We start from the raw sequence: 24,507 nt of genomic DNA on the forward strand, positions 1-24,507 counted from the left end.
TTAAGATTATTTTTTCAGGCCTTTATTTAAGACTTGAAAGGGGAGAGAAAAGGGGAATCACATGCAGCAAAGGGCCGCAGGTCAGAGTCAAACCTGCAGCCACTGCGTCAAGGAGTAGACCTCCATATATGGGCGCTGCTCTACCAGGTGAGCTAACCAGGCGCCCATGTGGATGACAACTTAACAGGAAGTGACATTCATTAGTTATTTCACTTAGCTTGGAAACAGTTGATTAAGCTTGGAAATGCCTATCCATTAATTGGTATTGAGTCACCAGAGGAAAAAAAAAAGTTAACTATTTCACATTACAATAACCCAAATCCCCAGGCTTGTTAAAATATCAATAGTATGCCAATGTCCCATCCAGCTGTGCTTTGGTTTCCATTATGTACTGCTTATGGCATGCTTGTGCACATGCTGGTAGAATATATGATATAGAATATATAAATTAGCATAGGGACCATAGACATAGAAAAGAGAGAAATAATGGATGTAGCATCGGTGATGTCACCCATTGGTTTGTTGACTGGCTGTCGCCATCTTGGTATTTTGGAGCCAGAAGTGACCATGTTTGGACAAAAGGGCAGAGCTGGGGAGGATGACGTGTCTAAGCCAGTGTTGTGTATGGTTTCATGGCACTAAACAAAGCTAAATGCTAAAGATGGAAAGTCGCCGATTTTCAACCCTTCTGATGAGAGTCATTAAGCAGAGTTTTGCAGGCTTGTAAACAGGGACCTCCAAGTTCATCTGCATACAGCAGTACACAGAGCTGGTAGGAAATCGGCAGACTTTCTTTTAAGTTACCAGCTAGCGCTAGCATTTCAATTCAATTGTATTTATAGTGTCAAATCACAACAGGACTTATCTCCGGACACTTTAGAGATAGAGTAGGTCTAGACCACACTATAATTTACAAAAACCCAACAATTTCCCCCAAAGAGCAAGCATTTGGTGTGACAGTGGCGAGGAAAAAACTTCCTTTTTACAGGCAGAAACCTCAGACAGACCCTGACTCCAGGTAGGCAGCCATCTGCCGCTGCCGGTTGGGACACAGAGACACTGATACAGATATACGGAGAAATAGCAGTTGGTATGATAAACAGTAACAATTATAGTACCAATAAAGAACTATACAGTAACTAGAAATAATAGTAGTAGCAGTGCAGGGCGTCGAGCAGGACCACAGCAGCAGCTGCAAAAAAGCACTAGCTAGCTAGCTAGCTTGATTGGCAGGATGTTGAACAAGACACGTTTGATTGACCAAAATGTTCAAATGAACTTTGATAAAGTGAATACACACAGTGAAAGGGTCAAAGTTTAGGATGAAAACATGTACAAAACCCAAAAACAAGTTGCCATGGATAAGCATTGCATTATCATGAGTGACTGACAAAATGAACATCATGCTTTACTGAAGAAGACTTGAAACTAGCGATTGAGGCCATAAACGCATTAGGAAAATGTTTATTGAGGTAATAAATCAAGTGAGAAGTAGGGTAATTTCCCCATAGTGCATTTAAGTCCCACCCCCACCGGAGGGGAAAACAACTTTCCACTCTACATTATTATTGCATGAAGGTGCCTCCTCGTCAATTCCGTCTGCTAGCAAAAAACAGAAGAATGCCTAAAAGCTGCTGTGTGGTGATATACACTACCAACAATGTAAAGAACCCATAACTTTTGTTTTTAGCTGGCTACAGGCACTTTGTTAGGGTTTCAGCCGTTAGTTGCATATTGTGGCACCGATTGTTTTCCCCTCCAGTGGGAGTGGCTTTCAGAGTATGACGCGATGTGTTCTGTCTCTATTGACTTCTATAGAAACTGACTTCTTTTTTGTAGCCTGTGGAGTCGCTAACTGCTGGAAATTAGATAGAATTAAGGCACTTCCGCATTGGCTTCACTTTTCAGGCCTGGAAGTTGCCACTTGATGGGGACATGCTCATCAAAACATTGCTCTGTAGTAGAGCTGGGCGATATGGAGAAAATCAAATATTTTTGACCAAATACATCGAAGTTGATTGTAGGGTTGATTATTGGTGCTTTCACGAAATATTTATACTATATATATTTATACTATCTATCTATTCTAATATTTGATAAATAATCATCAATAATGTGGATATAACGACTAAGTGGGTAAAGGCAAATAATAGAACAGCTAAAACTTCCGATCCCTTTACTGTAATGCAGCCTTAGAAACCAGGAAAAGACAACACTTGAGTCATATCACGATACTACGATGTCCAAAATTTAAGACGATATGAGCCTCATATATTGATGTCGATATATTTATATATTGCCCACCCCTACTATGTAGGCCTACCAAATAAAACACTTTATTTTCTCAGTCCCTGTCGTTGCACTCACTGCTAGCCATGCAACATTGCTCCTATCCTGCTGATTGTTTCAACTCAGCATCCAGTTATAACAATAAGGGTGCCCTCATTTGGCAACAATCATTCATAAACAAGGTCAGTCATACCCCTTTCTCCAAGTGGTTGAGTCTCTGTATTTTGTTGACATATTTTAACTTATGCCAGAAGTAAATGCACCTTGTCCTCTTTATTAATTTTAGTAGAAACGTACTACACTTGCTAATATGCGTGTGCATGCTTAAATTGGCTGCCACAGTCTACATAAAAATCTGTATCCCGTTAAAATATTTCATGTCAAAAACATATTCCCATAACATCATATTCTTGAAGTTAAGGAAAGCGCTATAAGCTTGGTAATATTGATGGATCCTTAACTTCACACAGATAAAGGGATGTTAACCCAGTACAGCTGACAGAAGCAGGCAAGACAATAGGATATCTTGTACATGCATTCAGATAAAAACATACTAAGTCTGAATAGATTCCTATACATCACACCTCAAAAATGTAGGTCAGTATACTGTATATTGATTGCACTACAGCCCTTGAGCACTGTATTTCATTATTTTCTTTACATGGCTGTAAGCAGAAGTATTGACAATAAAAGCACCTTTACTTTCATTGTCTAAAAACATGTACAACACTAACTGCACATGACCAGACCGATCCCGTCCTTAGCATTATGCACTATAGCACCCAATGGGGGATCTACATTAAGATTAAAGCCCCCACCAGAGACCCATTAACTAACTGGGGCCTTTTGTTTAAGAGCATTGAACAGATTTATAGGCAAGGTTGAGTAGTCAGTTTGTTAATACCTGTAAGTTTATCTTTTGTTGTGTCTAGCAGCTGTGGCCGACTTGTAAGGAGATGATGGATGAGAAAGAGGACGGTGGTTAAAAAAATAAATAAAAAAGCCAGAGGTTTTGTAAGGAGGTATTTTTTAGGCAAAGCATGACTGAGGACTGCTAACCATGTCCTTTGGTTCAAGGTTCATTTATTGCATGGAAACTGCAGTCCTCACATTTTGGTCATATAACTCTCTCCATCATGTCAGTCATGATGAGTTTGGTCTAGGTTAGATTATGTTGTACTACAGTGAGAGACTGGAAGGAAGAGATTCTCGCAATCAAACGAGGGGGTGCTCTAGAGAAGATTAAGTAGGCCAGCTACACAACATATCACATTAATGAGGCTATGTATTTATTTATGTTTTCTCTTGAGGTGTGAATGAAAAAACGCAATAACAGCTGATGACAGAGATTTATCTGGTTGAATGCAAAGTTGTCAGTAATGAGTCTGCTAGGACCAATCTTGGAATAGGTATGTCATAAAAGTCAATGCATCCTCTTAATCAAACCTGGAAATCAATAATAGGCAGCTGCCAGAACCGATACCTATACTGTACACTGCCAGTGAACAGCTTGGTTGGGCCCACCCAGCATCATTAAGTGCAAAAAAAAAAAAAAGAATGAGGTGCTGGAGCAAAACAATAATATTAATCTCAAACATGCTTTTTCAGCGCAGTGTTAGCTATTCTAGAAGGGAGTTCAGTCATAGTAACTATATGCATCTGTACAGCATAGGGGCAACTTAATGGGTTATTACATTATTTGGCTTTATTGTGTTGTTTTTTTAATGATTATGTTTAGGCAATTTTGCATTTATTTGATAATTTACAATATAAATGCAGACAAGAAACAAAAGGTCCACATAGCCACAATCGAACCAGTGATGCTGCAATTAAGTGATATGCAATATAGATCCCACCAGGACGCATGGCTTTGTTTTAAAATAGGATTTTATTAACCAGAGGCTGAGATTTTGTTGAAGTCAAAAACAGATAATTCTGCAATGCAATACAACAGATACTTAAACACTAATAATAAACAATGTAAAACATACATTAAAAATGATCTTTCACATAGAAATAAATGTACTACTCATACTATTTAACATCTATAGATTTTGGCATAAAATTTCTCAAATATCACTGGCTTCAGTTTTTAATCAGCAGACTATGGCATTGTCCATCACCCCAACCCTAACGTACAGTTCCGATACAGATACCAGTATCGGTATCGGCTCCGATACTGCCTAAAACGCTGGTATCGGGAAGTACTGGGGTTTATGCACCAATCTGATACCACGTAATAAAGCCCTAAAGAAAATCTATATTAAAGTAGTTTATTTATGTTCTTTTTCCGTTATAACCGACTGTCAAACTGGAGAATAAAAGAAAGTTCTGTGGTATTCATTGTTTGTGTTTGTTCATGTTTCACAAAGAGTTTAACCTGAGCCAGACCGACAACAAAGATAGAAATCATATCACATCCATACAGGGATAGTAGTATACAGCTGTTAAAACATAATGAAATATATGACACTCTGGTATCGGATCGGTACTCGGTATCGGCCGATACGCAAGTTCAGGTATCGGAATCGGTATCGGGAAGCAAAAAAGTGGCATCGGGCCATCTCTACTTTACAAGTCAAACAAGTCACACACATTCTAGCTATAAAAATAAATAAAACAGAAGCTTGGCAAATCCTATTAGTGGCAGATTAAGAAGTGGCCTGGGAATAGAATCTAAATGCAGGGATTAGAGAGGAAGACAGAACAACGCCTCCACACTGCCCCCCGACCTGTCACCTCCCCACACACTGGCACCCCAGGAGTTGGCTATTGTCTCGACCCCCTTGAGTGTGTGTGTGTGTGTGTGTGTGTGTGTGTGTGTGTGTGTGTGTGTGTGTGTGTGTGTGTGTGTGTGTGTGTGTGTGTGTGTGTGCAGAAAAGGCCACAACACATACAAACACATTTGTAATAATGTGATTGTGAAAATCTGATTGTAGATCTATTTTTTCATAACTTCAGTACTTTTGATACTATTGAATATAAAATTAACCCAAATCGTATCATTTGAAACACGTGGTTTCGAAAGAGTATTGACACTTAGGCTAGTCAGTGTGTTTATTCTTTTGTCCATTATTTATGTTGAATATTCTCTCTAATACAATGTTCACATAGTCAGTCCACAAACTACAACAACAAAGGTAAGATTTCCATGCAGCTTAAACAACCAAAACGTCACGGCATTAAAAGCAAGAGCCACAAAGAGGACACGCTCTGGCAGCAATGAAGTCCATGGCAATCTGTCAGTGAAGTCACAAGAGTCTGGCAGTGGCAAATCGAGGGCACTCCACCCCTTGTTGTCAGTAGGAGGAGGCTCTGCTCAGTGACTACACTAATCGCCCCTCAATGGATCAGACAAACAATCCCCTGACCTACTATGATACAACCTATTGTACTCGTCCTCCCACACACACACACACACACACACACCAGGCACAAAACCACACATGCAAGCTGAGCTGACCTACACCCCCATCACCAACCCTCACACAGACCCTTCCACAGGGCTTCTAAAAGCCACACATACAAATCCACCCACTCCTCAGCATGTGTGTATCAGTATATCAACACCTGCTACCTGATGTACAATTGCCTCCCAAAGTGAAACCAAATCAGAGACAGAAAAAGAACCCCTAAAAGGTAACCTTGCTCTGCAAAGCTAAAAAATGCATTGCATTGCTCCTTGCATGCATGGGTAAAATGTCTTCCAAACACAAACTTAGGGACATCAAATAGCCCCAAAGGTGCTGCAATGCAACCTCCAAAGAATACTGCTCATATCAGGAAAAAGACAGGCAGGCAGTCAGACAGACAGATATGGCACAAAAGGGGGGCATAAAGAGGTTCTATTAAGGAAATCCCTTCAAGGTCTAATCCACAAATAGCCTACATGACAAAAGAGACGTAATGTAATGAAAGATTTAAATCTCTGAGGGTGCTTCATATGTCGATATGCCTTTGAAAAATTACTCTCAGAAAACTAGTGCAATCAAGACCAACAAAATGAATATAAAATGACTAAGTGTTGCTGTTACTATTAGCCGGTTATTGCAATAGCTGGGCAACATTGCAGGGTTTAGTATGTCTTCCATATTGTTATGAAATATCCTCGAGCTGAGTAACAAGGCATGGCCTATATGGAGTCTAACCTTTTCAAACATGACAGTATCATGCTTTCTCTAAACTTAAAATAGGAAAACAGGACATGTACTGAAAGCGTGACTGTTCAGAAGAATAGAGATTGTGGAAAAGGGAATAGTGAAAGGGAAGAGTGAATGTGGGACACAGAGGAATGCCTCAAGGCAAAACCCCAGCTTGTGACTGGGCAGACACACAGACTATCGCTCACAGCAGAGTGACACCGGCACAGACTGAGTGACACAGAAAGCAGGGCACAGCCAGCAGCATGATACAGGCAGTGCCACCACCTCTTTCTGTCTCATTTTCCGCTATCCCTCCTCCCCTCCCAGAGCTGCTTCCCTTCGCCCAGCTGGTCTGTTTGTCACCGCACCCGTTAATCAGGGAGAGAGGAACAGAGAAACAGAGCCCACAATCAGTCACCCACAGGGAATTAGTAGGCCTGTGCACATTAGCCAGCCACACTGCCACCGTGAACCAGGGGAATAGGGTAGACACACAAACAAACCCTGTAATGCCAAACAAAAGGAGCCATCACCTTGTCATATAACTCTTACCAAAAGCCACAATATGATAGTGGCATTCAAAATACACAATTATTAAGTTTAAAATATTTTACTGAAAACATATCATTATGACTGTAAAGCAGCCAAATGCTTCACATAAGCAAATTTTAATGAGTTCAAGCTGAGGTGGCACCTCTGTGTTGCCTGTCTGTCATACTCAGACGAGCCTGGAGGCACATGCCAAAATGTATCGCACAAAGCCTGCCCCGCCAAACTGGCCCCATACAATAGAGGAGTCAGCAGAGAGTTAAGGCCAGCGGTTCGAGCCTTTCCTGTTTGCAGAAATGAGGCAGCCAGACACATATGCATCAGAGGCCCCTCCACATGCTGCTGATCCTGTCCTGAATGCCCTGCTGAATAGGACAGCAGAGGTCCTTTGTTGACCTGTAGCATCACATTCATCAAACACTCAAGCGACCAGCATGCCCTCCACACATGGACATAGACATGTTACTTCGGTTTTGGGCACCAGCTCTGTAAATAACACAATGGTATATAATAAATGTCAAATTACACCGTATTTAAATACAATCAATAGAATACAACAATTGTGGCAAATCAAATGTAATTTGTCACAAAAGGCATTACCATTCACTTCAAGTATTCTTAAATACCCCTATAATTGTAGACAATTTAATCAAAAACGGTTTACATTTACAACTTTCTCATCAGTCAAGGAATCAGAAAAGCAGGACTGCACATGGTATCATTGAGGTAGGTACTACTATATCCTTCATTTACTCCATGGACAATGAGGGAGCGTCTGATTTATAAACATAGTCTGTCCTACACCTCCAAGCAGCATTTGTTTATCTTTGTCAATGAGAAGCATGCGTGAACAATCAGTACAAGGAACACATTTCACAGCTGAACTATCAAGAGTATTTCCTGAAGAATAATCCGTAATAATTCCATTGATACAAATAATATGCATCTCAGAAGTTTAAAAAGATGTAACCTTGCTTTACAGAGAAGTTAAAATACACCTGTTAAATCGTCATAACCTTCCTCCAACTGGCCCACCCAGAGCATTAGACTATATAATAGGTCTACTTCTAACTTTCATTTCATTTCATTTTGTCCTGTCCTGCTACTGTTGCTGAATGAGTCCTGAGTTTAGCCTTTGTTTTGAAGTAGCCTATATTTGGCTGGAAGTCCCAGTGGCAGCATCAACCTTCAGGGCTTCCACAATCCAAATTAAAAAAATCAGTGAATAAAATATTCATGCAGATCAGGCTAACCCACCGCAGACTGATTCTTGCCATTTTGAAACACATAAGACCAAGTGCAAGCGTGAGCACTGTCAGCATGCCCACAGGTCTGCTAGTGTGTGTGGGTGTGTGCGTGCGTGCGTGCGTACATGGTGATGCTGATGCATGGTTGATGAAAAGGCTCACTCAAACCATCTGTTGATCCCCACAAATCCTGCCGCCTCAACATCAACAGCCTATGTGCATGTTTTAGAGGTTTTTTGTATCAGAGGTGCTTTATATTTTTGGTTTTGCTTTCCTTTTTTTCCCAATAGACTTTAAGAACAGGTGCAATATGGAAGAGTTTTATTTTCCTTTAGCATCATAGTGCCTGCCTGACAGAGTTTGTTACAGTTATATTACAATATAACAATAATTTTATAAAATATGTTCATTTGGTTGCCAGTTAACAGTAGAGTGAAAGAGGAATCATTGGGATAGACTGGAGGATAGCATGCATTAAAGATCTAAGATCACCAGCCTGATGTTCCAGTGGTGGTGTAAAATAGCTGTTGCTTGAAATAGTAATGACTTGTGACTCTTCTTGCAGCACTATTAACATACTGTAGTTTCTAATTGTAATTTCAGAGTAGTCTATCCCAAAAAAGGCTTAGATTAACAAACTGAACACAAAGAATGAATGGCATTGTGTTAGAGGTAGCTAATTACAAACAATTCCTTTTTTATAATAGACAAATACTGCCTCAGGTCAAACTCAGAAATATAAGAATTGCTTGGCATAGCTGTTTCTTGATTTGGCAGTAAAATATTCCGCTTTCAGATTCCTGAGGGGGTGTGCAACATTTTGTGACCCTGTGAAGCAGAGGTGCAACAACTGTTCAGAATTTCTGCCTCTGCATGAAAAGTCTGCCCACGCAAGAGGCACTTAACGTGAAACATATTCCTTCCAATGACCTAATCTTTAAAATGGTGGAGTTATTAATTAAGTGCATACTTTAAATAGCTTTAATAGTACATGAAGTACCATACTGTAAATGGCCTACATCAATTTTGAAAAAGAGAGCATGCTTTTCAGATGGTTGTTTGGTTGGCTATGTCCAGCTCCTGCCATGTGTGCCCCTGTAATGCCCTTATTCTTTCTCCCCGTCTACTTTTCTGACATTATTAAACATATAGTAGATGAGTGGACTTCCCTCTCCTGAACTATTGAAAATGAACTGTGTTTGTGATTTCAACTTCGTGTGTCACGCAGTGCACTACAGTTAAAATAATTTTCATGAAAAGCTGGACACAAGAGATTTGAAGCCTGTTGTATGGACAGAAAACTGCATGTCAACTATGTTTTTCACTGAAATAACTTTGAAACTACTTCACTCGTTGGCTACTGTTAAATTTTTATATATATATATATATATATATATATATATATATATATATATATATATATATATAAAAAAATAAAAAAATGTCGTTCAGGACGTTCTTCAGTTTATTTGACCTCAGATGGTTTTAAGATAAAATAAATCTTATGTGACACAAAATAAGTTCCATTTTTATGGGGATAATTTTGATGATGTACATACTGCCTTGCTTTGTTTTAAAGATGGTGCAATATGGTGATGACCTACTTTTTTTTAAAATACACTGGTATGGTCGAGTGAGTGAAAACCTCAAATATATCTCAGAATGTCAACTTTATTTGTCTTATCTTGACAAACCAATCTGAATTATTCCAACTTGTGAAAAATATTTCATACACAGGTTGTAGAAATGTCTGGTCCCATTGAAGTGCTTGTTTTACGGAATAGTAAAACCTTTTGACCAAGACCACACTTTTTTTTATTTTATTAAAGTATGCATTTTTCCAAACGCTTATGTGTCCGTTATAGCGCTCACAGAGTTATGGATGGAGTGCCAAGTGCCTTTTCAATTGTTTACTTTATGGAAGCAGATTTAAAAACAAAAAAAACAACATTTCAACCTCAAGTCATCATGATCAACATCACTCTCTGGCCTCACAACACAGGGCAGACATGCCAACAGCAGTGGCTTTCAGGGGTTTACATTGGACACAACCACATGTGAATGATTGGATTAATACATGAAGAAAATATCTAACGATACTAAACTTTCACTATACTCCACCGACCTAAAAAATAAAATGTTAAATGAAGAATTGCAAGGTGTTCACTGGGTTAGTGATATGGTTCACTGCAGCACAATGGAAGTGTGAAAGGCAGGAACTGAAAAAAGCTTGTTCAAGTGGGATTTTGAGAATCAGCACTATGGGGGGCCCACATTCACAGCCCCACGCCATTGTCAAGTGCTGTTCATCTAGCCAGCCAGCTAACAGCCATATCTCATCCGTCTATCATCACAGTCAGTCTGTCTCTCCATCAAAAAGGCTCTACAGTTATTTTAACTTGTGGTTATGAACACAACAACAGGGTCTAATATCATCCGACTAGGATTTTTTGAGGCAAGAAGTATCAGCAAACACACTGTCTAACAAAAGGATGTTAGCGCATTTATCTAATTTGTTTTGGTATCTTCTTTCTGGGAACACTGTGCAGTGCTAACTGGATCAATAAGCCTTTTCTAAATATATACAACTGAGAGAGAACTTCTTCAACACACAATATCCATCTTGCAAATAAGTGCTCATGTTATAAAGCTGCTAGTAAGTCAATTTTGAACAAGACGAGTTTTAATTTTGCAACAAAAAAAATAACTATTAACATGTGTATTCTAATTGGCCAGCATGTATTTCAACATGGCTCCGTTCCATGTATGGTGCCATGAGCTGCTAATATGGATATATGATACATCTGCAGATATTGTGTGCATGCAATTACATTTGTTGTACTTGCCCTAGCAGGCAGATTCAGTTGTGTGTGTATGTGTGTGTGTGTGTGTGTGTGTGTGTGTGTGTGTGTGTGTGTGTGTGTGTGTGTGTGTGTGTGTGTGTGTGTGTGTGTGTGTGTGTGTGTGTGTGTGTGTGTCTGTGTCTGTGTGTGTGTGTGTGGCAGATTCACCATAAACATCTGATGGAAGGCTACTCATGGCTGATGTCTGGGTAAGCCATTAAATAAACTGGACAATGGCTGATCAATTATTCCAAGTACACTGTGTGTTTTGATGCACAATTACAGTGTTTTTTTCCTTGTAATCTCCCCATTTGGTGTTTAGTCATATCACAGCAGGCTTTTGCGGCTATATATCATCCACAGCGCCTAAGGGGCGTCGTAAATTATTAAACATACTGTATGTGCCCTGCTTCAACTGTACACCTAATGCTGCCTGCAGACAATGCTCCATGAGCATCATTTCAACAAGGTTAACAGGAAGGGGAAAGTCATCATGTCGCCCTCTGGTGGTACCATTCCAAGCTTAATGAAACCAGACCTCTTTGTGGAGAGTTGTGTGTACATTTGACAAATGTATTCAATAAATGAATCCTTTATTGTTGTCTTTAGGGTAACCAGATATATTATATTATATATTTTAATCTACAAGAAGTTAAAAGTTTAGAATATCCCAACAGTACTGAATGAAAAAGAGCCATTAAGCAAACCTTAGGTAGTAAATATAAAGATTGCTAAACACTTTTTAGAGAATGTAAGAATGTGTATAAATAATATAGACATAGATATAGACATGGGTAAACATGAAATTATAACCCAATTGCTAAAATAATTAGGTAGGCCCTAATTCAATTGCTCATCACTCAATCATTTAATTGCTTATTTCGTTGTCTTTTAAGTTAAGCATGTATCTATATTTAGACATCAATTTAATTGATATAGTCGTGTCAAATCTAGTCTTCCATACAAACCAGTTTCCTGGCCACAAAGGAAATGAAGATGTAGAGGGAGAAGGAGGAGGCATTTAAACATTACAGAATGAACCTATGGTTTTCTATTCCACCATCTAGATGACTGCAATTTATTGCATTCAGCTTGCAATCAATGTGTAAATCAGTCATTGAATATGAAGTGGGCTGGAAACCTGATGTGTGTTGTATTGAGAACTACTGGCATAGGATAGTAATGTAAAGGAGAGGGAACCCATGTAGGTTTAGTTCCACAAAAGAGCCAAAGCCATTACCAAAGTGTACTTAAAAACACCTAACAATTCGCCACTACATATACTGTATATTATAATTATTATAGTTCTAGCCGAATGCCATCAATGTAGATGTTTTTCACGGATACAAGTTGGTCAACCCTTTGCATGTTAAAGGGCATCCCCTCTTGTTTTGTTACCCCTCTACTCCTTACTGTACAGTTTTGTCCTACAGTGTTTTAGCTTTTGTTTTCTGATTTCTCCTATAGATTTGAGAAAATAATCAAAAAAGAATCGACCAACCTACAATATAACCCTCCATCACCAATGACCACTCTCAATCACGGGTGATACCTGCCATCTATTGTACACAAAAACCTCAAATGTCAAACGGCTCTTCAGGAATGATGCTAAAAATGTAATGTCATTACTATGCACAGTCATGTGTTTTTTCTGTCAAAATAACATTGTTTCAATGGGCTGATGTCTCGGGGCCATGAAACACGGTTCTACACGTGGTAGCCCCGGCAAATGTCAGCTCTTAGTATCTGCAAGATTACGAGGTATAGTCCTAAATTGCTTGATGGGCATGTGGCAAACCTACACCTTTCAAAGCAACATGTTTATTGGCTTTTGTTTTCAATGATATTTTGCTTGTAAGCCAACCTTTTAACATACTTTTACCTTATGCATCCCTACTATGACTCACGTCTAGGCCAGGCACGCAGTGTAAATCCCAGTCCTATCATAACATAACCACACTACCCACAATGTCGAAAGCAAAAACTGCAGCTTTACAAGATGCCTGCCTACTCTTTAAGCATATACTGGTTAGACACCAAGGGTAATCTGGCTAGCAGGCAGGCAGCACGGCTTTGTTGGTTTAATAGCAGATGTTGAATCAAAGATCCACAGGCTGGTTGTACAGAACACGTAACGTTAGATAAAATGTGGCTGCGTTTGACATCGGTTCAAACAAAGGCAAGAAGGGGCCAGAGAGAGCTAACGTAAGGCGTTGCATTCAGATAAATTTCTCAACCAGGCAGCTAACATACCAGAATTATATACGAGTTTATTTGAACCGGCATCTCTGTCAGAGTTTCAAAAATGGCATTAGCTGCGATACATTAACGTTATCTGTTGGCTTGGATAGCTAATAGCAGTGGCAAGCTAACAGCAGTCACCTGAAAATCACAGACCCCCATCTCTCATTAGCTTTGTTATTAGTGGGTAGCCTACTGGTGGTGAATAATAAAAAATAATAATAATAATAATCACACTTACCCTTTATTTTGTCTTCTGTTACAGAGGGTGTCAATATTAGTACCACCGCGTCACTATGTGCGATATTTCACCGACGTGTGCGACTGAGCTAATTCGAATTTTAACGGTTAAAAATCCCAGGTAACACAGATAACGCCTTTCCGTTAAATCCGCATCCTCGAAAAATGTATTTTCCTCCGCGCTGCTACCGGTGCAGCGCGTTACGAAACCAAACCAGGCTCTTTTTTATCTCGCTTTCAAACAAAACGGTCAGCGGGGGAAGAAAAAAATAGGCGATGAGAAGCGCCCGTTTTGAGGCAGGTATGAGACGGATATCCGCAGCAGCTTCTTCTTCTTCTTCCCCCCGCGGCCGAGCATCCGAAGGGCCGTCCGTACCTCACTCACTCCCGCTCCCTGTAGCTACTCCCGTTCAACAGGGAGAAGAAAGAAAAAGTGGACGTGATGGTGGTAGTTAGGGGTGTGCGTAGGGGGGTGTGTGGGTGGGTGCTGACCCTTCACAGTCACATGGGAAACACTGCACATTTTTAGTATTCTCAACATTGACTGCACAACACTGAGAGAAGATGCTCTACCCCTGCTCTGTATCTGGTGCTGTCCCTGGTGCTAAAACGGAAACATTCACGTACCATTCAGTTAGCCTCTCAAGACAGCTTTTTGCTCGCAATCAGTTCATGAATTAATAAGGAAAACAATTCTAGCTTACATTGAATGCATCACCTTCAATCCACATTGGACTGCAGCCCATTTGAGCATCTCACTTGTCTTCAAAGCTGTAAAATTATCCAGCTATTTCCTTTGTAACTGGTGATATTTAAAAAAATATTGGATGACCCTTTCATGTATTTACCTCATCAATGTAATTAAAAACAGTAATGGTCCCTGGTGTTTACAAATATAAAGTGTATATTCTTATAGGCCTACATCATGAGGATTTACATTAGTTATCCATCTCACCCATACTAGCAGTTTTTATTGAGTCACAAATTATTTCTAGAAATTCAAAACCCATGAATGCCACAATCTTGATGTCTTTTTTCTTTTCAGGTTTTCCTCCATTCCTTTTTATCATTTTCATCTCTGAGAACTGCTGTTGCTCTGAATTATTCCTGAGACACTATGCAGCACCTGGTTGGTGTGTGACATCAAGGAAGTCATCAATATCTGGGTTATTCATAAAGCCCTGGAAGATCCTCATGCAAGAGACCCTCAAGACTAGGATAAGTGTTTTCCATTGTGATATGAGAGCAGTGATTTGATGGTTTTGCCGTTGAGTTAGAAAAGATCTAGACTCTTGAGAGGGATTCATTCATCTTGGTGGTCTGTCTGTAAACAGGCACCAAGGTAGGCACCTACATTATTTTTTGTGTCTTTGTATCTGCACTGTGTCTGTCTCTCTAGGGTGTGTATCTGTGAGCATGGGTGGTGCTGAACCAACAAAGTGGTAGTGGCAAGGGCTTTATGGGATGATGGGTCTTGTAGGGAGGGTTGAGCGTTTGGAAAATAGCATGCTACTCATTATAAGCAGTTAGTGGTGATGAAAAAGCTTTGCTGTGTTGTAAGTGTGGTTCCAGTATTTTGCATTTTTGCTGTGAGTGTGTTATTTTAGTTGAAGCTTTACTAGTGGGCAGGATCTTTTTGACTGCAGCTGTAGCATCAATGTTTGCTATTGATTTGCACTACCAACACATTTCAGCAAATTCCTCACTGCTCAAAAATGTGTATTGCACAAAGCACCTGACTCAAAATAATTATTTCAGTGGGCAGTTGAACTAAGGGGATCTTGTACCTCAAAGAGAACACTGCTGAAAATGTATTGTCTAAGCTTGATAACATAAACTCAAATAAAATGAGGCCATGTCTCTGACGGGGGGCTTTTGTGCAAGGCCGTTAGCCGTCAACTGCTCCAGCAATGCTGCTCAGTGGTCAACAGTTTAGATTGTGGTTGTTATTGGCAGTTTAGAGGTGTGAATGTGTGGAACTGTGACCAGGGCATTCCTACAGAGGGAGAATTGATCTTTTTGGAAAAAAACCTTGATTGAATTAAGGTTAAATAATATTTTTTTCAAGATTTTCAATTGACTGAAGTTTGGGGATTTTGTTTTTAAAGGGCATTGTTGACTCATTTAAACAGTCATATGTATTTAGAGTATATAACAAGGCTTTTCTTCTACATTCAATCACTTGGTAACTTGGAGAGCTTAATAACAGTAATGAAGCCCTATTGTTGAACACAATTGCAAGTTCTGTTCTTAATTAGGCTAATTGAAATTTGTAGAAACATCAAATACTGTAAGTGCTGGTTTTCAACTCTCTATCACGAGTTGAGGTGATCCTACCACATATGACATAACCCAGTTAAAACCATTTTAAATCCAAACATTGAAAACGTAGAAGACAACTCTTGCTGCTATTGTATGTTAGCATAAACAAACACATTTTATTGCTATGCTGTCAATACTCAGCTGTATATTTCAGTAAATCAGTGGTACTTGCAGTGATACATTTTGATAGACTTTTTACTTATATTTACCTCATTTACTCTTTACTGAAACTGATTTAAATTCATATCTGACATTTTGTTTGTCTAATTGTCTCATTGTTTTATCTAATATTATTTTATTGGCAGCCTCTAAAGCATGACTGTCAAAAAGCCCTGTATAGCTGTTGTTATCATCTGAGCAATACTAATTAAAAACCTTGAAAAGACATTACATTGACTTATGTTTGGTACAACCTCTCCTTTTCAAAAGAAATTTACATTTTACTTCCTGATGGGTAAAGTGTGAAACAAACCAGGCTCTCAGATGCAGTGTTTAAGGCTAAAAGAAAGCCCCCAGGGCTTCAAAAATCACTCATTTGAGCTGTGGTTGTGTGTGATAGCGCACACACACACAATCTGTTTACGCCCCCGGCCCCAGTCCCCACCCCTCCTCACAGACCCACACCCATGCAGAGAGCTCATCTACAATCCACCGTGACAAAGGGAAAGAGCTGAGTGCAGGATATAAGGCTGCCACTGGCTGCCAGAGTGTGTCCAGCACAGTGCTTTCTGCAGATTGCAGCAGTTTGAGCTAAACCCCCTCTCTGTCTGATCACTATAGACAGGACCTGGGTGGGTGGGGTCATCATTAGTGTGCGCAGTGACCAGGGTGGAGTTGGGGGGCTTGTGTTTGGTGAAGTTGGTGTGACTGTATAGCTTTACAGCTGGGTGGACATGATCTCTATTATTTTCTTCCCCAGCACAATGTGACTGATATTCCCAGCCTTAAATCTGAATCACATGCCTCAAATCCCTGGTAATGGAGGGGGACCTTAAATTAAGTGTCTGAGGCCATGACAGACACAAGCTAAAAGAAGCACAATCAACATCCACTAGCACTGCTGTTCCTCCTATCTTAAACAGCTGCAGCTGCATAGTTAAAGTTTACTGTACTTCAAAGATTAGTAGATAAAGTCTGAACCCTGTTTCACAGAGTATATGTATCTTTAGATGCTACTTTATTTCAGCAGATGTGCCTCCTCCCCATAAGGCTGCCCTGCTGGGTTTGTTTCCTTATTAGCCACAGCCCTAAAGCTCTGATAGTAATTACTCTTCCAAATTTGGACAGGCATGGAAATCTCTCTTTGCTAATGCAAATGAGCTTCACTTCTCATTTGTCTCAAAGTTGTTGTTCAAATTGTTTGTGACAAGACATTTCCTGTGTTATCAGTTCTAGCTGCCTTTTTGTTCAGCACTGGCTCACATAGAAAATCTGTAGTAAATACAATTAGAAATCAACCACAATGTATTGAGGAATCCACAGAAAACAGCTGCTCTCTTTTCCTTCCACACTTTGTATTAATCAACCATTGCAATTAAAGAGATGTTGATTTCTGAACTGATCTGGTTGACCGGCCTAAAGACGCAGTGACTACTATTGAATTACATTTTTAGTGGTGAAATATGCAAGTCATTACAAAACGTCATCCTTATTTTGCTATGTAACAGTATGTCATGTTTATCCCCCAACCAATGCTATATTTGACCGACATAGAAGAAAGTTTCGTACCTGCAGTCTACAGCCAGTTGTACCTAGTGGGTTATAGTTCGGTCAATGCGACCTACTAAAAGATATTAATATCCCCCAACCACTTTTTTGAGTCATCTCCCAAGGACAAATATGCTATTTCTGTTTCCGTTCCTACTCATCCTCTCTCTTGTCTCCTGTCACTTTTCTTATCTTTTTTTGTCCCTGAACTAGTTCCTGGAGGTCACCCTGCTGTTCCAGTTTAAAATTATATAATAATTTCGACAGAATGAAACCAGGACAGTGAGGAGCTGTGGTGCCACTATGGTGCAACGTGACTCACTGAGCTCACAGGATGAGGACCATCTATAGAGGGCATTGTGGTTTTATTCATATGTTGCTTGAGAGCATTTTCAGGTGGAAAATAATCAGTGTTTTGAAGAAAACACAACAGGTGTGGTGGCCAATCCACAACCCACAGTATCTCTTATACATGGCACAAAGAATAAAAGACAGTATTGCACATCATTTGCACCTCAACTTCAAACGTTTGCTTCTATTATGTTCATCATGTCAGAACAAAGCCAGAAACATTGTTGTGAAAGCATTTAGACCCATTTTGATGATAATGGGCGGAAATAAAACAAATACCTTAGTTTTAATTGCAATGTCTTGTAAATGTCAATTTTAAATGTTTGTTTTAAAAAACACAATGTGGTGATAATGCTTAATGACTTCATGAGAACGGGTATAAATTATAGTATATTGTGTATACTATGACCATATAGATATGTCTGTATATGTCTGGAAATAATTAAACAGGCGGATGTTGAAAAAGTTAATGTCTACAATTTCATCCATCATGGCTTTTGCTAGTTTTACAAAAAGGAACTTGAGCAGATTCAATCTGTAGAAGCAGATTAATCCCCAAAAGCATTTGTTTGTTAAGATTATTTTTGGGCATTTTTGGCCTTTAATTGAGAGGACAGTTGCAGACAGGAAAGGGGGGAGAAAGAGGGGGAAGACATGCAGCAAAGGGCTGCAGGTCAGAACCAAACCCTGGGCCGCTGCGGTAAGGACTGAGCCTTGGTACATGGGGCGCACTCTCTACCAGGTGAGCTACCAGGGCACCCCAACAATAATATTATGAATAAAAACGTCTACTGTATGTTTTCTCCACAGTGTTAAAATCATAGACTGTATAAAACAGGTTAAAATAAAGAAAAATGTGCATGAATTATGCATTTACTGTATTGCAGAAACAGTGGCATTCTGTATATTGGCACCTTAGAAATATAACCCTAACCAGAGCTGATTACACCATAGTGCAGACATGATGATGGTGAAGACAATAGATTTATGGCAAGCATATTCATTGCTGTACAGACGTACAAGCAGCTCCCTCTGGTGGAAGATCTTGTGGTTAATTTTTGCCCCATTCTTAAAAATGGTCATATGTTTTTTACATGCAAAATGAATTGTGTGGGAAAGAATACATGAATTGTACTATGTACATACAGTATATATATATATATATACATAAAAAAATTGAATAGTAGAGAATATAAAATCAATTTAGGGCCAATAAAGATAACTTCAGCTTATCATAACTAATGGTGTTCTTTCCCTATCGTATCTACAGTATAATAGCATAGTCTCTTGGGACTTGTTTGTCTGTCGTGGGATAAATTAGTTAGTTAGACATGGTGATCATAGACACCTTAGAGAACAGTATAAAGATTCATCAACAATTTGGAAGCACTAATAACACAACTACATCCAAAAATAACAAGTTGCAGCACCGAAGAAACAGCAAATTTCCTGTTTTTTTAATACTTGATGGTGATAACTGAATCCTTAAATAAAAACAAAATATGTCTTTATGCTGTAAAATATCTGGCTCAAAACACCAGTGCAATGCTGTAGGATGTACGTGAAGGAGCAATACAAATGTTCTATAAAGACAGCATGCAAACGACCAAATGTGTTATGTTATTACAGTAATGAATGTTACAGATTTGTACATTAAAGTAACAAGTAAAAGAGTACAGAATTAAAGCTAATGGAAGACTGCCATGTGGTGCCTGTGTGTAGGTTTATTTGCTTTCTAGGCATGCTTGAAAGGCAACACTGAATCAGCCACAGTGCAGCCCCCATACTACTCAAACTGACTATATGTGAAATCTGAATGTGTCCGTCTGCCGTTTTCATATGTGAACAAAACACGACACCCCCAAACACAAGAAAAACAAATGCATGACTGGTTGACATCTTTTTTTTAATCAAATTCTTCTTATCTTAACAGCATCTTTGGTAATACTTTGATGCAGCAATCTTGACAATAGATGTCAAACCTTTTTTGGCTTTCCGGAATAAGCTACATTTAGCAACTATTTCCACTATATTCATTACTAAGTGCATGGTCTTTTTTTCCTAGCTTAAAGTCACTTAGGTGCACATGTCAAATCATACAAAAACTTCAGGTTTCTCATATTTTACATCAACAAATAAACAGGGGTAGGAGAGGGATCATTCTTACAGAAGCTGTTGATACATCGGACAAACTGTACAGTAACACAAAATCAACAACGTGTGGTTAGAAAATACAATATCAGAGGACTTCAATTAAGAATTAAACATGAAAGAATGTGGACTTAAACGGGAATGTAAAAAGGGTATACTGTAACATATAAACATTCTCATGACATTCCTAGTATGCAAGTATTGCATGGGCTGAAGTAGACAGCAGGAATATGAGATACACATTTCGGTATTAAAACAAGAGATGGCTTTAGCTCTAATATTCAAATTAACAATAAGAGATCAATGCAACAGGGAGATGAATGAAAAAATAAATCACACAAAGCACAATTTAAACTTAACAAAAATGGTTTAAAAAAACAATTACAAAAATGTTAAACAAACAAACATATTTCTTGTCTGTATTGAATTTTTTCTTTAAATGTGAAATGGCGAGTGAAAGAAGAGCTGACAATGATATGTTTTGTACATTTCATATGAGCCATTGCTATGATTTGGCTCCTGATGAGAACTCATGTTTTTGGGTTCACTGCCGACACACGGTCCCACGTTCGTACTGTGAGACAGAAGTGTGTGTGCAGCATGTGCTGGGCGGTTGTGTGTATTTTGCACACTATATATAGGGATACAGAGAGTGACGAACAGAGGTTACCGAGTTCTGCGTCGGACACATGTGTTTGGCCTGCGTGTGGCCACAAAGCCGTGTTTGCAGAAGCACTTGTATGAGCCAGCGGTGTTCACACAGCGAGCGTTCTTGCATGGACTGTTACGAGCTCCTGGTTCTGCACACTCATCAATGTCTGAAAACAAAATACAAAGTTACTAAAATCAACATATTAGTTGTGCATATTGCTTTGTTGGCTACTGTGTAGTCCTTAAAATGCAACCAGTAATTATTTAAAAAGAACTTATTTTTGTAACATTAGCAAGTGCATACCTATACAACGGGTGCGGGAGTGGTCCAGCCTAAAGCCTGTGTTACATTCACACATGGTGCCCAGGTAGGAGCGAACACAGCGACCATTTACACAGCTGCATTCGTCCGAATCCTCCTCTGAACTGTCACCTTTCACAGACAAACAGGCAGGGGGAATGTGGGAAGTAAATAAAGGTTGGTTGGGGGCAAATAGATGAGAGTTTTCTGACATATGATAGGATATTGACAAAGATGATGTATAGTTTTACCTGGGTTGTAGTTGGCGAAAGCTGCCAGGAAATCCTGCTCCCCATCGGACTCTGTCTCCAGATGCATCTCACACAGACGACTAAACATCTCTAAATACAAGGAATAAATGTCTTTTTAGCTAAAACGAAAGGAAAAGCGGAAGTCGGCAGTCACAGCTGAGCGGTCAGTTGGGTCTTCAGTTTGCTCACCTGAGTTTCTGGGTGGACAGGTGTTACACTCGGGCCCCCAGCCACGACCGTAGTGACAGCAGCACTCTGAGTAGGTCACCACCATGCCGTTCCTGGGCTCGCTGCAGATCAAGCCCTCGTCAACCTGCAGGAAACACACATCCTTGTGGGCAGCAGTGCGATCTGGGTAAAAAAGGAGGATAAAAAAACAAACATGAAATGTTAACTGTAGTTTAACAAATTTAAGGTAACGTAAGAATTCAGGCACTATCAGATTTACATGAAAGTTTTTGAGCTCTAAGATTAATATCAGGTTTTCTAATCAAAACAGTGTTATGCAAGTCAGTGGAAGATGTCAACCCAAATCATAATGTATCTACATTTGTAACTTTAAGGATTAAATGTCATTTCAAGAGTATTTAGCATGTGTGAAGCCATAATGAAGCATCAAAACATATACAGTATATGGCTTGGAGGAAAAAACATCAGTTCACATTGTGACAGCCACAACCTACTTAAAGATGGATGATGGATGTTAGAATGTCTCAATAAATGTAACTATTAGAGCCACTTGAAGATGCTTCAGTGAAAAAATATTTACAAATCAGAGTGAAGTTGCAAATGAGTGCACTTAAAAGTACCTATCCATTTATTCTCTATACACACTTATTATGGTTGAGGAGTTAACGGAGGTCAGGAGCCTATCCAAGCATGTATAAGCCAAAGTGCAGAAATTAGTCCGCCCCATAATACAGTGGGTATAGCCTACTGTTGCCATTTTGTTAGCTAGCTATGTCATACACCATATCACCTCTATAACTAATACATACAGCAAAAGAAAAGCCTTACTAAACTTACTATATATTGTTTGGACAGTATGGCGATGTGGTCATGGCACATGGAAGCTAATGCACTTTAATAGATTAATTATTCATTCACGCTTACAACTAATAAAATCTACAATTGTTAAAGTAACCAAACTCCTAAAAACAATGTCATGTCTACGAATTATGCTGAAAATAAATGATCCCAAGCACTTATCAATGAGTGTAAGAGTGGCTGCATGTTTAAGTGGCTGCATGTTTTGCACTGATGATGAAAATATGCTTTACTCTCATTAGGCAAAGAGTTTATTGTTACAGCTCCTTGATTGTGGTTCAATATGCTTCCTTGTCTTCTGTAATTGTGAAGATAGAGTATAATGATGTTCAATGTCATTTTTTGGTCTGCTGGATACAATGCGTTACACTTAAACAGTCCTGAAGCGTTAATTACAGATGTTAAACCAACCACAACAAAGACATTCATTACTAAAATGGCAGTCAAAAAAGTACTGTGAATCACATACAGTATCTTACATGCAATATGATGACTATTGAACTTAATGCATTCTCTACTAAATGAGCAGTTTTCAAATGCTGAGTCTGTCTTTTCTCTACTAGAACAAGTTTATCATCTATAATAGCACAGACACAAATTGTTTTTTTGTGTGAAAATAGACATGCAGAGAAAATGTTAAAAGTAATCACTTTTTCTCACACTAAACATGCTCAGATATCGCTTTGTGTGCATAAATGCGTACATTCGATTTGTATTTTTAATAGCTACACAAAGTGGTATCTTTCCAAAGAATGGGAAACTGTCTCTGCAAAGTTGGTAAGAGGGGAAACATAAAGCCAGTACAGGCCAGATGGGACACAAATTGGGAGGAATTACAAAGAGCAACATGAGCGGCAGATGTCGAGGTAAGCCAAAACTCATTTTGATCGGTCATGCTCAGGTGAGCCGACGCTGATTTTACCCACCGTCATAGACGCACTGTTTCAGCGCTGCACTGAAGGTGAGGGGAGGGTCGCAAAAACAGTGAAAGGAGCCGGGCGTGTTCTCACACCTCCCATTCTTACAGTACGAGGGGTCCTGGCACTCATTCACATCTGCAAAGGGCACCACAGGCACTGGTTACAGTATGAACATCTGCTTGGGGCCAGCTCTTAGTCTGTAGGTGGTGGACACAATAATTTTAAAAACTTGTGCTACATCATGTAATTCAGTACAATAACCCTGCAATAAATAATCCTTTTGTGACTTTTACTGCACAATCTTCAGTTTTTCCCGAGACTGTTTCAAAAATATGTTGATTCAACTTTCATCTTTAACAAGTCGCAGAGAGTTAAAATCAACTTTGACACATCTGACACTTTTTCTCAACAAAAAACTGAATATTTTAAGCTGCAGCATTCATTGCAGTGATATTGTATTGCTCTGGATAAGAATGTACTGTACAGTGGGTACTGTTATTGTGTCCACCCCCCGTATGTCCTGTTTGCTTTCTGTTTACGTTTCTACCATAAATGTTGCATGTAAGGTTCTGCTTATGACAAAATGAGCTTTAGTCATGCATACCACTGCAATTGGTCTCTAGTAAACATGCAACCACACTGCGATATCTGCAAAAAGGCTGCAGGTTAAAACAAGAAGCTTGGTTCCAGCAACACTTCAACTTAAGAATCTTTTATCTGCTATGATGTTTGCGGGCAGTTTGCAGAGAAAATGATACCACGATATAGGCCAGTGTCTACTGGGATGTGGATGATGCAAGTTTCTAATCTTTACTTTGTTCTCTGTATCTACTATTTTTCATGAAGCTTGAATAAAACCAAAAATGATGTCACTAGACTGAAACCTGAAGAATGAATCTACTGTTTTTTTTCAACTCTTTTTTCCAACTGTTTTAAATCCAGGCAATTACAGGACAAGCCATATTCACATTCACTCATTAGACTAGGTTCGCTCATTTTTCAGTTTAAACACAGAGTAGACACACAGTACACATGACTTTATGATGAGTGCATAGTCAATTTTCAGGTAGGCCAAATGCTTTCTAAAAATAAAAGGTCAATGGCAAAAGCATGTGTCCAAGTAAGTTGGTGTTAAGCTCAGATCAGTGTCCATCCACCCATCCATTTTACTAATCATTTATTCATGTCGTGGTTATAGTGGTAACAAGAAGACCAGAGCATCCATACTTTGTTTTCTCAAGAATTATCCTGGACT

General features: G+C 39.2%; 2 protein-coding genes across 6 annotated transcripts in view; both read right to left on the reverse strand.

Moving 5' to 3' along the window:
* Positions 1–13,988, reverse strand: part of sptbn2 (spectrin, beta, non-erythrocytic 2) — a 51,085-nt gene extending 37,097 nt beyond the window's left edge. For both annotated transcript variants that reach the window (XM_028594795.1, XM_028594794.1), the window contains exon 1: positions 13,553–13,988. The gene's annotated coding sequence lies outside the window, so the exon portion shown is untranslated. The remainder of the gene's footprint in view (positions 1–13,552) is intronic.
* A 5,830-nt stretch (positions 13,989–19,818) lies between these two features.
* Positions 19,819–24,507, reverse strand: part of ltbp3 (latent transforming growth factor beta binding protein 3) — a 36,056-nt gene continuing 31,367 nt past the window's right edge. For 3 of the 4 annotated variants that reach the window (XM_028595846.1, XM_028595845.1, XM_028595844.1), the window contains 5 exons: positions 23,259–23,387; positions 21,475–21,636; positions 21,286–21,375; positions 21,038–21,166; positions 19,819–20,900 (listed from right to left, as the gene is read on the reverse strand). In XM_028595846.1, coding sequence (XP_028451647.1) covers positions 20,749–20,900; positions 21,038–21,166; positions 21,286–21,375; positions 21,475–21,636; positions 23,259–23,387 — 662 coding nt within the window. In that variant the 3' untranslated portion in view covers positions 19,819–20,748. The remainder of the gene's footprint in view (positions 20,901–21,037; positions 21,167–21,285; positions 21,376–21,474; positions 21,637–23,258; positions 23,388–24,507) is intronic. The other variant, XM_028595847.1, reaches the window with a different exon arrangement.

Source organism: Perca flavescens, chromosome 13 (genome assembly GCF_004354835.1).
Source record: "Perca flavescens isolate YP-PL-M2 chromosome 13, PFLA_1.0, whole genome shotgun sequence".
Taxonomy (NCBI): Eukaryota; Metazoa; Chordata; class Actinopteri; order Perciformes; family Percidae; genus Perca; species Perca flavescens.